The 15,071-nt window shown below is 43.6% G+C and overlaps 1 protein-coding gene across 1 annotated transcript in view; it reads right to left on the bottom strand.

Annotated features, from left to right (window-relative positions):
• Ola1 (Obg like ATPase 1) overlaps positions 1-7,426 on the bottom strand; it is a 123,465-nt gene extending 116,039 nt beyond the window's left edge. The window contains exons 1-2 of the mRNA XM_057755813.1: positions 7,295-7,426; positions 5,909-6,009 (exon numbers count right to left, since the gene is read on the bottom strand). Of these exons, the coding sequence (XP_057611796.1) occupies positions 5,909-6,009 (101 nt within the window). The 5' untranslated portion in view covers positions 7,295-7,426. The remainder of the gene's footprint in view (positions 1-5,908; positions 6,010-7,294) is intronic.
• Positions 7,427-15,071: the final 7,645 nt, after the last annotated feature.

Here is a 15,071-nt window from a genome sequence, read left to right as displayed (position 1 = left end):
CAGGGGCCTCTCCTCCTGCACAACTCTCCTGCCCTGACGACTCCTCTAAACCTTGCAGCTGATCCAGCTTTCCTCCTTCCTGCAGACCTGCTCAGCCCATTCCTGTTCCTTTGTGCCTGCCACCTCCATCTAGAAATACTTTCTACCTGAGATCCCCAGTAGCCACACACCTGACCTGGACCCAGATCAGTGTCCAGCTCTCCATCTCCTGCAGTAGATGGGAAGAAATACAGAGACCCACACCTGGACAATATGCAAACAGTGGCAGACTTTCAAACTCAGTCTTAAATGGGGCATCTCCATCAGACCTCCCCTCAAGACTAAGGATCTATGCAGAAGAGAAGAAAAAATTTTAAGTGTGAGGGATGGAAGACACCAAAGAAACAATGTCTCCCAGACAACAGGACTGACACAACATAACCTCGCAGAGACTGTGGAAGCATGCACAGGACCTGCACGGGTTCAAGACAGATGGGGGACCAGTGCTGAGGGGAAGTAGACATGAGCCCCCCATCCCTAACCCAGAAGCTATCTTCAAGTGCCAACTGCTCAAAAAGTTTCCAATGGAGTCTTGTGTGTGTGTGATATCACACACACACACACACACACACTTAAGAGAGGCTAACACAAAACACTCCTTTTTGGAGATGTTTGTCTCATAATGCTTTACATGGGCATTTTTTACCTGGTCTCTTGCTTACAAATTATGGTTTCCGATTTTGTGTTTTTAATGGTGTATTGTGTACACATATATGTATATTTCTTTGGTTTTTTTGTTTGTTTGGTTTATTTGCCTGTCTGTTCTCTAGAGAGGGAAGGCATTGAATTGGATGGGTGGAGAAGTGGGGTGAATCTGGGAGGAGATGAGGAAGGAAAACCAGAATCAGAATACATGGAAAAAGTGTATTTTCAACAACAACAACAACAAAAGACTGGAAATAGACTAAGGCAGAGGCCCTCCCCACATCAAATTCAGGCTTCCATTTGCACACATGCACACACACACAATGAGAACACATCAAAGATATATAAGGGCCAACTTGAAAGAGTTCCCAAGAGCTGAAGTCAAAGCAATTTGAGCAGCAAAATTAAGAGGTAGTAATGGATTCTAATCCAAAGAATAAAATAAGCCTCATTAGTACTGATTAGAACTATACAAATGATTTAATAAATAAGTAACTCAATATACAAGGACAAGGAGCGTTTCAAAGAATACAAGAAGAAGAAGAAATAGGAAAATTACCTTTGCATAGTGATAATTTTGTTTGTGATCTAACAAATGAAGCTTGCCTGAAGATCAGAGTTCAGAGCTAAACCACTAGTTAGGCATAGAGGCTAGGGAAATGGTGGCACACACCTTTAATCCCAGACAAAGATGGTCGGATATCTGTGAGTTCAAGGCCACCCTGGGCTACCTGAGAATGAATCTGTACAAAAGAGAAAAAGAGCTCACACAAGGTAATCCCAGCACTTGGGATCACAGGCCTTTAATGCCAGCACTAGGGAGGTGGAGACAGGAGTAACATGGCTGGGTGGAAAGAGGAACATAAGGCGGGAGGAGACAGGAGCTCAGATGCAATCTGGAGATGCAGTCTGAGGATTTGTAGAGAAAGGATCCCCCCTTCGGTCTGGTAGAGGTAAGAACTCTCTAGTGGCTGACAGCTCTGCTTCTCTGATCTTCCCCTATATCTGACTCTGGTTTTTTATTATTAATTATAATAATTATGGAATGCCATATTAATAATGCCTTTGGAATGCCATATTAATAATTCCTACAGATAGGACCTACTGAGACCAAAGAATTAAAATGCAGTAAAAATAAGGCAAGCCAAGTGTGGTAGCTCATGCATTTAATCCCAGCACTCAGAACTCTGGAAGCAGAGGCAAACAGATCTCTGTAAGTTCAAGACCAGCCTGATCTACATAGTAAGACCCCGTCTCAAAAAACAAACAAATAAAATAAAATAATGCAACTATTGTTGAATACCTAGCACAATATATAAAGTATTTAAAATTACACATATGTATTAAGTTTTATAAACATATATAATTAAATATATACATATATAAATTTAAAACGTGTGACAACTTGCGGGAGCTGATTCTTCCATCATGTGGGTTCTTGGTGGAATCCTGCTTAACTGTGTCAGCTCTTTTAAATGAAAATACTATGGTCATCAATATTTGCAGACTACAAAATATCTTCCTCAGGGTTCCTTTACAAAAGGGGGATGAGAGAGATGGCTTAGCAGTTAAGAGCACAAGATGCTTCTGCTCATGAAAAGGACCTGAGCTTGGTCTCCAACACCCACACAGGAAGGCTCACAATCACCTCCAGTTCAAAGGGAACCTGAAGTCTCTAGCCATATGCATACACACATAATTTGTTTAATCTACAAATGAAAGAAATCAAGAATGGAACCAGCATGGGTTACAGAATGAGACCTTGTCACAAATGACATATGATGATATATGATATGATATGATATGATATGATATGATATGATATGACCTTGCCAGAAATGATATAGTATAGAATAGGATACTAAAATCAGTCAGGCTCAGTAGTGCATCCCAGCACTAGGGAGGCAGAGGCAGGATGATCTCTGTGGGTTCAAGACTAGCCTGGCTTACAGATCAAGTTCTAGGACATCCAGGGCTACAAAGAGAAACCCTGTCTCAAAAAAAGAAATAATGAAAAGAAAAAAGAATCACCCAGGTCAAGAGTTCACACAGCTGAGGCATGTGGATACCTGTTTGTATCACCCAAGCTCTTATCCTTCTGTAGCATGAATTCTAGTTGGTCTGAATAATAAAACCCAGAGTCAGATACTGGAGTTAATGCTGCAGATCAGAGAAGCAGAGAGACAGCAAATAAAGAGTTCTTTTACCTCTACCAATGCTCAGACTGAAGGGGCGATCCTGTCCTCAGACGGCATGTCCCAACTCCATCTGTCTCCACCAAACCTCTGCCAGCACTGAGCTCCTGTCTCCTCCAGCCTTATACTCCCCATTCTTCTCTCTTCCCAGTCACATCATGCCTGTCTCCACCTCCCTAGTGCTGGGATCACCTTGTGTGAGTTCTGTTTCTCTTTCAGACATATTCAATCTTTTTTTTTTTAATTTTTATTTTTCAAAACAGGGTTTCTCTGTAGCTTTGGAGTCTGTCCTGGAACTAGTTCTTGTAGACCAGGCTGGCCTTGAACTCACAGAGTTCCGTCCGCCTCTGCCTTTAGAGGAGTGCTGGGATTAAAGGCGTGCACCACCACCACCACCACCACCACCACCACCCCCCAGCAACGTAGGCAATCTCGTAGCCCAGGATGGCCTTGAACTCACGTGCCTCTGTCTAGGGATAAAGGTGTGTGCCACCACTCCCTGACCTCTTGCAGCTTGCCTTTGCCCTTCTGATCTTTAAGCAAGCTTTGTTAAAATACAAAATATCACAACAAAAGTCTAACTGCTCACTCTTCCAATGGCTTAAAATAGTCAAGGTCTGTGTATCGTACAGTGGACCCTACCTGATACAGTTTAATGGAAAGACTGTTTTATAAAAAGAAATTTTACACAAGCACAGTTGTCAAAATTGAATAAACCGTCACTTAAAAACAAATGAATTTTCACAGAAGCCTTGAATTAAATCTTCAGGTCCTCCCTAACAAAACAGTAAATTCAAGCCACATGATGGCTCAGCAGGTACCTACCACCAAGTCTGAAGACCTGAATTCAACCCCCTGAACCCACACGGTAGAAGAACCAATTCCCACAAGTTGTCCTCTGATCTTCAATATTTGCGTAAAACAAAAAGTAAATAAAAATATAATTTAAAATATTTTAAGTAAAATGTTACTATATGTAGAACATACCTCATAAAACTAGAGGACTATTTTGAAGCTGAAAGCATAAATACCATATTTATACTGAATAATAAAATCTTTTTTTTTTTTTTTTGGTTTTTCGAGACAGGGTTTCTCTGTGGTTTTGGAGCCTGTCCTGGAACTAGCTCTTGTAGACCAAGCTGGTCTCGAACTCACAGAGATCCGCCTGCCTCTGCCTCCTGTGTGCTGGAATTAAAGGCGTGCGCCACCACCGCCCAGCTACAGGTTATTTTCTCATATATTAATTGTTATTATACTCTATATACTCCCCGGAAAAAAAAAACTTACATAAAAAACACTTAAGATCTTAAGATGGCTCTTTTCAATGACTCTCATCTGAAATCAAGATGCTCCAACTACAGTGATTCCAAAGAGATGAAGGCTAGTATCTAAAAACTTTCTTACTGGTGCAGAAAAAAAATCACTGTGAACATTATAATCATATTTTGCTTTCAACTGTATTGACAGTACCCTACAGCACCTGGCTTGATTACTTGTTTTGCTATGTTTCCACTCTTATTTATTATTACTTTACAAGTAGACTCTAGCACAGCAGGAAACCCGCTCCACAGAGCCTGAAGTTGGGACAACCATATCAGCTCATGTTTTACATCACAAGAATCTAAGACAGGGGTACTTGAGCATACCATGTGCCATTCACTGAGGACTCTGTAACAGGAGCTCCAAGGGGCACAGAGAACACCGTTGTTCTAATGCCACTAATATAATAACCTAAAGCGTGCACCCCAAAACGTCCTAGTGATCCTCATAATCCACACTGTGCCTATTACCCTAATCTTTTTTTTTGTTTTGTTTTTTTGGTTTTACGAGACAGGGTCTCTCTGTGTAGCCTGGCTGCCTGCCCAGGAGCCCAGGAACTCACTCTGTAGACCAGGCTGGCCTCCAACTCGGAGATCCTCCTGCCTCTGCCTCTTGAGGGCTGGGACTAAAGGTGTGTGCCACCACTGCTTGGTTTAACCTAATCACTTTTAATATGTATGCGTGTTTCTTGTTTTTGAGACAAGATCTCTCTATGGCCCAGACTGGCCTCAATGTCACAGTGATGCTTTTGCATCAGCCTCGCAATGCTAGAATGAAGATGTGAACTGCCACGCTTGGCTAAGGACGTTTACATAATGAGAAGGGCAGACGCTGACCATGTAAGTTACATGTGCAAACAACTGTATGATAAACCCCACACATACCTTCTACCACTGCCTTATGTGCAAATTTATGATAGAGTTAATTTTAATTTTGAAAACGACAAAATTCGGTACTTTGTTTTCATAATTCTCAAGTCTAAACACTTTTTTGTGTACACATGTGTGTGGCATGCATTTGTATGTTCAAAAGTGTGTAGACATGGTGTATGTGTGTATAAGGCAGCCTGATGCTGACATCAAGTGTCTTCCTCAAGAGCCTGTCACCTTCTTACTGAGGCAGAGTCTGTTGCTAAACCCAGAGCTCATCATTTTGGCGAGACTGGCTAGCCAGCTTGCACTGAGAATTTCCCGTCTCAGCCTTTAAACATGGCGTAACAGAAACTCTCTACCCACTTTCCAACAGTATATTCGAAAGACTCACCTCTTTCTCCAGTAAAAATTCGCCCTCTAGACAACCCTCTTTTCTCAAGAGTGTTAGAAAGAAAAATAGTTTTAAGACTATTTCCTAATTGTTCTGCTACAAGGCTCCAGCTAACAGCTTGGGTAGGATGTCCAATTCCAGCAAATGCATACAATGTTTCTCCCAACATCTCAGGCAAACATAGCAGATTTGCCTCATTGATATTTTAACTCTCCTTGCTTCTTCCTAAAGTTAGCAAAACAATGTAAATAATTCGCTTCAATGTGTGCAAAACAACTAAAATTAAATAAAACACATGTAACTTAGAGCCTCATTTTGTAGTAATAATATTCTAACCCTGTTCTTTTTTTCAATTTGAGTTCTTACTGCCTTTTGAATTCCTATTTCTACAACAGGACCCAAAAGTCTATAAAATAAAACTATGAAAAGTCTCAGTGTTTACTTACCCAACATTTGGCAATCCAACAATACCAATTTTCAGTGAGGTGCCAAATCTTCCAATGATTGGGGGTGGTTTAATTCCATCTCCTCCCTTTTTCGGGGGCATCTAAAATGTCAAAACAAACTTTTTAAAGTCCCCTACAAACAAAACACTTCACTGTATATAGAAATATTACTCGGTAATAGACAATAAAACATACTGTATATACCAATCCACAACTAAAATAAGAGCAAAATTCATTCTGTTTTCAACAGAAGGAGGAGGGGCTCTGTAAATACATCAGATTCTAATGTTTGTCAAAGAGTCACTTCTGACTAGTCCCAGAAAGACTGTGGCAGCAGGAATCAAAGGTAAACATAAAACTTAGTTCCAGTCTTTCATCCTGGCTGCTGACAACCACCGTCTTAGCCTGTTAAATTATAGGAAGGAAAGAAAGCACTTGGAAGCAGGGGCAGAGATCCAAGTCAAAGAAAACCCACTCTGGAAACGCCGGCAACCAAGCCACCTGTCACCAACCATTCCTCCATCACCCGGGCCCTGCCCTTTCACCTTGTTTCCCACAATGGTCACGGCTAGGCCTGGAGGTCCTCCTAAGCCAGACCTTCCCACTTTGACTGCAGGCATGGCTAGTCAGTCCTTATAAAAGTCAGTCTTCAAAACCCACCTTTACCCACACTGGCTGCTTCTCAGGCGCTCACCTCACCCCCTTTTAAATTCCAACCCTGAGCTTCAAGCACGCTTAAAAGCAAGGGCCCTACCAATAGGCTATGCAATCCCATTCCAAATACTTCCAACCTTCTGATGGACAAGTCCAAACTTTCTGTCTCTGCTCGCTCGTCCTGGCTCCAAGGTCCTCTGGGCAAAATTGGATCCCACTTTTAACACCGCAATAGGAACGGACGAGAACGGCAACCTCGCGTCTCAGAAGCTGGAAACTAAAACTGTCCCTGTCTTCTGGCTGGCTGTACCTCCTAGGGGCCCCCGCTCCTCAAGTGCTATTCCAACCTGTAATCCCAGATGGGGAGGCCAAAGATCTGCCTTCTTAGGGTCTTGACACCTGTTCCGGGCCCAGCTCCAGGCCTCCAATGAACAGCTGCATGGGGAGAGCAGGTCCAGTGCTGTGGCCTACGAGGGGTGGCCTGCGGCGCAGCGGACCAGGACCCCCACACACCACCTTTCCCCTCCTGGCGTCCCGCCCTGAGGCAAAGCTGTCCCCAGACTGCGGCGAGGGCCGATCTCGTGGCCGCGCGGCCTAGTCCCAGGGCGCCTCATTCATCCACATGCCCCACGCCGTCCGCTGCCCCCAGTCCATCCCGGCGACCCGGCTCCGGCCTGGCGCCAGCCTCCGAGCCACTAGCCTGGGCGCCCGTGGACTCTCACGGGAACTCACCGTGCAATGGGTTGACGATCGCGCCGGGTACCGGGCTGCAAAACCCACGGTGTAGCCGGCAACCGGAGGTGGGGAGGAAGGCGGAGATAGCGCAGGCCCGGCCCTCCGCCGAGCTGCACGCACGACGGCGGAGGCGACGGAACGGGCGGGCCAGGGCGGCACCTGTGCGCAGGCCACGCCCCACACGGGCCACGCCCATTGGCCCAGACGACGGACCGAGTGGGCGGGGCCTTGCGGGGGCGGGCACTTAGCTGCGGCGCTAACGCTTCCGCGTCTCAACACGTGGTCTCCAGCAAAGCCTCGGCGTTTCCTTCCGCTCGGCTGCTCCCGCTCCCTCATCCGTTCCACCTCGGATTCCCGTTGGCCCTAACCTGCTGAGCCGAGATCCGCCTTCCGCCACGGCGCAGCCCGCCTCCCTTTTCCAGTAACTTCTTTCAGACGGGCTGACGGTGAGAGGCCGTTCAACTTTGTTCCAGGAAAAATGGACCGAGGAAAACTTAGGATCCTAGGCGCCCCTAGCAACCACAGAAGTACAGAAAACATTTAAAGAACCGCCATACCCTTCCCTGCTGGCACAGGCAGATCCCTCTTCTCAGGGTAGTCAAAAACAGAGGCCTTTGGAATTTGCATAACCTCCGGGTTATGAGACTATTGCGATCCATCTGACGAGGTTATTGGGGGGGATAAAATAATTTATATAGTCTCCACACCTGCCGGCTACACTATGGAAAAAGTAGTTTTTAATTAGGTTTTCTTCAGTGACCTTCAAGTATTTGTTGCCTTGAATGTCCAAAAATTACAATAATTTTTTTCAAGCATACCACCTGCAAATGAAGGATGTGAGTTTATAATAAAGTTGCATTAAGGTTTTTCTGTCACCCTCTGAGAGAGATCTGAGGAAAGTATTAGAGCTTTTGTGAAAAATGTCAAAGACACAGACAAGTTGTCTTTAGCTTTATTATTGTTGAAAGATTGTTAACTGTGGTCCTGTCCTGACTTTACACAGCTGTTACTATACACTCGATCTAGTACCCTTGTCAGCAAACCAAGTATTTGTAAAATAGCTGTCAGGGGAAACTAATACAATTCTGTAGGCACCACCAATGTAACTTGTATGAATAGCCCAAAGTCCTTCCTCAATAATACTTTATTGCTCTTTAGTAATGAAACTCTCTGACTGAGTTCACAGTGCTACTTACGAAAACAGAAACCACAGAAGAAGGAAGGAAGAAGAAAAGAAAGAAAGAAGGAAAGGAAGAAAGAAAACCACTCAAGAATCCCAAATAGCCCCTCACCCCCAGCAACCAGCCACTCGAATGCTAACTGAAAATTTCCCCCAGTGTGGGGTAGTGGAATCAGCTTCAACTTATCACTGTCTTTTGGCCAAATCTAGTTACTTCTCCCATCTCCAATCTACCCATTCCCTTCAATTCACACCATCAAATCCTTGAGTCAATTACTCTTCTCTTTGTCGCTGTATCTTGCCTCAGCCGGATTAGCTGACTTTAAAGTGCCTTCACAAAGCAGGTCACATAAGTGTGACCCACAGTGATCCTGGCAGCTGCTGCTATTAACACTGGCCCACTGCACCAGGGTCCTCAACCTGAGGGTCTCAACCTTCTGAGGGCCAGGTGACCCTTCCAGAGCACTCACAGCGATATTCCGCATAATTTACATTATGATTTGTAACGGGAGAAAGATTACCATTATGAAGTAGCAACGAAATAATTTTATGGCTGGTGACCACCACAACATGAGGAACTGTATAAAATGGTCACAGCATTAGGAAGTTACGTAGCGTTATAATAACTGAACCCCATTTCCAACCTACAGCGGAAGAGTCAGGAGGTCAACTTGTATTCACAGGAAATGCCTAATTTGCCTAATTTTGATAGCTTTCCTAAGGGCCCAACTGAAGCAGCCAGGTAGATAGGAGTCACAGAAATCATGGTCAGAGCGTCCCCAGGTGTGACCTCCCTGTCATAAAGCAGACAGTTTTGAGAGACTATTCGAGTGGGTATCTGCAGTTTTACACATGAAGGAGGAGTCCGTGAAATAAGCAGTGGTCGGAGGGAAAACTAGTGTGACTTTGCCTGTCGGGAGCTGCTTCTGGAACCATCTGCACAGAGTAAAGTCTAGTACCTCTTGGTCTTAGAAAATTTCACCCCTAGTTTTCATAATGGTGATGCTGGCCCAAACTGGAATCAGATTCCTAAGCTCCATGCACCAGGTCACATTACCGGCGAGACAGGATAAAACAGCCTAAGAATGCATTGCTTTCTTCAGAATGGCATGATTTAAAACTCAGGGGTTACTTATTTCTGGAACTTTCCATTTAATATTCTAACACTATAATTGGGCATGGCTAGATAAAGCCATAGGAAGTAAGACCTCAGATAGGGGGTTGGGGCTATTGCTATCAAGATGTCCCATTTTAGGGGTGTAAAGGTTCCGTGGTTAAGAGCACTGACTGCTCTTCCAGAGGACCCAGGTTCAATTCCTAGCACCCATCTGGAAACTCTCAACTGTGACAGTCCCAGAGGCTCTGATACCTTCTCTGGCCTCTGAGGGCACCAGGCAGCCGCATGGGGCACAGACGTCAGAGAAAACTCCCATACGCATAAATACAAAACAAAGGGGGGGGGGCAAAAACTTTCCATTTTAGGAAATGTATGTGTATTTTTAGGTAGATATGTGGCGGTGTGTATGTGTGCGTGTGCATGTGGAGGCCAAAGGTCAGCCTCTGGCATCATTGCTCAGGAGCTGGCCACATCTCGCACCAGGATAACAGACCTAGGGCTCACACCTAAGGCAAGGCTGGCTAACCAGTGAATCGGGCAGTCTTCCCATCTCCACTTTCCCAGCACTGGGATTCTAAGCACACAACCTCCACACCTGGCTTTTTATATGGGTGCTGAGGATCAAACTCAGCCTCCCTCATGCTTGCACAGACTGCATTGTACCAGCTAGGGCACCTCCCAACCCGTATTTTTAAAGACAATCTTACTGTTTAGACCAGGCTGGGCTCAAACTCATAGTCCACCTGCCTTGGCTTCCTGAGTGTTGGCATTACAGGTAAATAACACCACATCTGCATAGGTTGTCCTACTTTCAAACTTTCAAAGGGTCATCTCAGAGTCCCCTAAGGTTGTGATTGATCACTGTGATGATACCTAGATATCTCAGGCTCCCACATTCTGAAAAGGCTTTATTCCTCTCAAGCCTTCCGTTTTGTAGCATGTGGACCTTCAGGCCATAATTTATCGCACCAGGGACAGCAAACTCAAATCAAGAACAAATCAAGATTCTCTTTCTTTCTAGAAGTTGTGGTAACAAATGCTATTGGCTGCTTAAAGGAGAACATAAAACTAGAGAGCGAAGGACTGTGTTAGGCACTTTTTTTTCTTTGACAAAGGGCCGTTCTAAAGAAAGAAAAGACAGAAATGGGGCAAGTAATCATAAGCTGGTCCTGGAAATTGAGAGAGGAAAGAGCAATCACAAGTTCTAAGTGTCCAATTTCAAATGGCTAATCCATCTGATGGCCTGTTTACTTTTTAACCTCAGACTCTCTGATAACCTTGCTTTCTACCAAGAACTTCCATTTTCTGTTTAAATTGGTTTACAGTGGCTTTCTAATAGCCAAGCAATACTTGCAGGGGCCAAAACAGAAAAGAACTTATACCCTCCTGATAACGATTATAATTATAATGTATGTTGATGGGACAGTGTTCCTCTGTTCCTCTCCGCCATAGTTTTAAATGATTTAACAGTTCCCCCAGAGTGCTCCACGTAACTATGATTCTCTAGGAAGCTCTGCTGGAAAAGGGAGAGGGATACAGGGTCAGATGAGTTCCAGAAACACTACATAATCTTTTTGGGCATCTGATGCAATACATTAGATAAGGGTTAGGCTTTTGTTATGTTGTTTAGGGGGTTGATATAAAAACACTTCCTTTTTTCATGTATTCACCTTAAATATTTGACTGTGTTGCCTGTATGTATGTCTATGCACTATATGCATGCCTAGTGCCCAGAGAGGCCAGAAGAGAGGGTTAGATACCCCGGACTTGAGTTTTATGGATGGCTGTGAGCTGCCATGTGGGTACTGGGACTGGAACCTCTGGCTCACTAGAAGAGCTCTTAATTACTGAACTGTCTGTCCAGCCGCATAAAAACACCTGTTAAATCTCAAGAGCTGGCAAGATGACTCAGTAGGTAAAGACACTGCCAAGCCTGACCACCTGAGTTTGAACCTCAGGATCCATGTGGTAGAAGAAGAAAACAGGCTCCCTTAAGTTATCCTGAGGCCTCCATACACATGTACATATACAGACATATATGTAGGCATCCCAAAATAATAAACATCAAAGTGGGATGGCGCATGACTATAATCCCAGCACTTGGAAGGAAGAGGTAGAGAGATCCCTGTGAATTCATGGTCAGCTTGATCTGTTCAGTCCTTCTAGGCACGTATTCAGTGAGACCCTGCCTCAGGAAAAGGGAGAAAGAGCAGAAAGGAAGGAAGGGAGGAAGGAAGGAAGGGAGAGAGAAGAAGAAGAAGAAGAGGAGGAGGAGGAGGAGCAGAAGGAGGAGGAAGAGGAGAGAGAGAGAGAGAGAGAGAGAGAGAGAGAGAGAGAGACTATCTAGAAGAAACAATTCAGAGAATTTTAGTTGAAAAAGCCGTTCTGAAAATGCTCTATGACTCCCAATCTATAACAGTTTGGAAAGGCACAAACTGAGAAGGGTGGAGGGATTCTATGGCCTCGGAGGACTAGACGGAGAGAGGAAGGAGACACTGAGCAAAGAGAGCTTTAGAACAATGAAATGACTTTGCGTAAAACTATAATGCTTAATAACTCCACACACCTGTCCTAACCCAAGGATTCACAGCCTCAAAGTAATCTCTAGGGCCTATGGACTTTGCCGGGGAGGTATTGGCCAGGCTCATCAGCTGTCCGCAGGTACACTCTTCCAACAGGGAGACTGGTAACAAGAGTCCTTGCTTAGTGGGGTGTGGTGGGCTGTAAGAAATCTCTGTACCTTCCCCTTCATTTTGCTGTGAAGCTAAGACCACTCTTTAAAAACAGAATAAAATAAAAACACCTACTGAAAAAGAACTCTGTGTACTTCTTACAGGATCAAAAGATTAATTCAAATATTTCACGTATAAATATCGACTGCAAAGGAAATGTTTGGCTAGGTTTCTTTCCTTTAATCAGGGCCATTTCAGTTCGGTCAATGTGATTATTAACTGCTGGAAGACCTATCGCTGGCTTCGGTATTCAAAGACAGACAAGAGCTTGTTACTAAGGGACCCGCATTGGCGACTTGATCGGGATTATCTTAATTGAGGCAGTGATTAATTTTTCTTTCAGGGAACAGCTTCTGCAGAGAATCTTGGATGAATTGCTGTGAAATCACTGGTAAAAAATTAAATGATGCACGTAACAGGAAGATGAGATCCGGGAACTGTTTCTTCTCACTTCTTCTGCCTTTTAACTTCAGTTCTTAACACAAACTTGAACAAAACTGTTTTCTAATGACGCTTATAAAGTAAGACAAAGAACCTTGCCTTACAAAGGATCATAAGGCTAAAATAGAACAAAACGAACTGTTTACCAAGTTAATGATTTGACCACACAAAAATAATTTGGGGGGAACATTTTTTTATAACATAACACTTTGACTATTTTTAGAAATATATATGCTACTGGCAAAAAGGCAAATTTTAAACATTTTAATAGTCCCATTTTAAAAAATGTTGGTATCATTTTGAAACTTCTATGAATATTATAGAGTAAATTATGTTAACATGTTTAAATAAAAGCTATAGATAGAAAAACAAAGAAGGGGCTAGTGAGCTGGTTCAGCTAGGAAAGATGTGTGCCACCAAGCTAACCACCTGGGTTCAATCCCCAGAATTCACATAGTAGAAGGAAAGACCCAAACCCCCAAGTTGTCATCTGATTTCCCCATGTATACAGAGGTGTACACACACGCAGAGAGGGGGGGGGGAGAGGGAAAAAAAATGAAATGTACTAAAACCAAAAATAGCTGGGTATGGTGGCATGGGTCTTTAATCCCAACACTCAGGAGGCAGAGGCAGGCAGATCTTTGTGAGCTCCAGGCCAGTTAAAGTCACATGTAACAAAGTTACAAAACTACCTGTCTCAAACAAACAAAAGAAGCAAAAATTTTGTAAGACTATTTCCAGTAAAAAATAAATAAATAAAAATATATAAAATAAGAACATGACAACGTGGTATCAAGTAATAGACACACAACAATTATGCCATTTTTAAGATTGCTGATTCCAGTCTGGTAGTGGCACAGGCCTTTAATTCCAGCACCCGGGAGGCAGAGGCAGGCTGATCTCTGTGAGTGTGAGGCCAACCTGATCTACAGAGTAAGTCCCAGGCTAGTCTGAGCTACATAATATAGATCCTGTCAATAAATTAATTAATTAATTAATTAATTAAAAAAAAACCGAGAATTCTTTGTCTGGGGTAAGAAATGTCTCAAATGACCTGGACATCATGTACCTAAAAGTAAGGAAGATACCACTAAAGAGTCCTAAGGTCATGTAGTCACTACCTGTCCCATTGCTGTGACCACACACTCTAAAATAATTTAAGAGGAGAGGGTTGACCTTGAGGATCCAGTCCCTAATGGGGAAATGGGAGCTCGAGGCTTTGGTCACATCTCAGCCGCAGCCACTAAGCCGGGAAATGAATGCTAGTACGCAGCCTGAAGTCCATCAGTAGGAGTGGGCTTTGAGCTTTAAAAGTCATGCGGCACTCTGAATTTTCCTCCTACTTGGGGTTCAGGATATGAGCTATCAGTCCATGGCTCCTGCCACCAAGTCTTCACTCCGCCACTGTGTACTCCTTGGCCATGGCAATAAAAAGGTAACTAAATACACTATCCAAAGTCCATGTGAAACAAAAAATGTGTCGGTGAAAGAAATTTCACAAGAAGCCACCTCTTGCTCTTGGAAATAGTCTTTTTTACTTGGGCTTACATAACGAAGTGCCAAAGGCGGGGTGGCTCAATGACAAAATACAAGAGTCGGGAAAATGACATTAACAAGGCTGGTTTCATCTGAGGCTGCTCCTTGGCATCTAAGTGGCTTTCAATACTGGCCTCGCCTGGTCTTTACTCTGCACTTAGGACCAAATTTCCTCTTCTGATAAGACATAAGTCAATTTTGATTAATGTCTTCATTTTAAATTGATTGCTTCTTTAAAGACCCTATCTCTAAATACAGACACTGAGTTAGCACGTAAGATAACAGATTTGCGAAGATCCCTGAGTAGGGATAAGCTTCAGGTTCTTACTTTGAAAATAGGAAATTCAAAATCTTGTTCTGTCTGACCCAAGCAAACTGTATTTAGAATCAGTAAATACTAGGAAGCTTTCTTGTCAGACGTTCTTTGGATCACCAGCCCCCAAATAATGACACAGAGACTTATTAATAATTATGAAAGCTTAACCTTTAGTTTAGGCTTGTTTCCAACTAGCTCTGAGAACTTAATTAACCCATACTTTTTGATCTGTGTTCTGCTGCATGGCTCGGTTACCTCTTCTCAATACGGCATGTCTGACTTGCTCAGAGTCTCTGGCATAATTCACAGTGCCTAGATTCCTCCTCCTCTTTATCTCTCCCTGGAAATCCTACCCATCCTCTCCTGCCCAGCTATTGGCCATCAACTCTTGATTAAATCAGTCAGAAGGCACCTTAGGCAAAGATGCATCATTGTGGTGTATACAAATATTC

The sequence above is a fragment of the Chionomys nivalis genome, chromosome 22, assembly GCF_950005125.1.
Source record: "Chionomys nivalis chromosome 22, mChiNiv1.1, whole genome shotgun sequence".
Lineage (NCBI taxonomy): Eukaryota > Metazoa > Chordata > Mammalia > Rodentia > Cricetidae > Chionomys > Chionomys nivalis.
The sequence above is the reverse complement of the archived record's forward strand: the minus strand, read 5'-3'. Positions and strand labels throughout refer to the sequence as shown.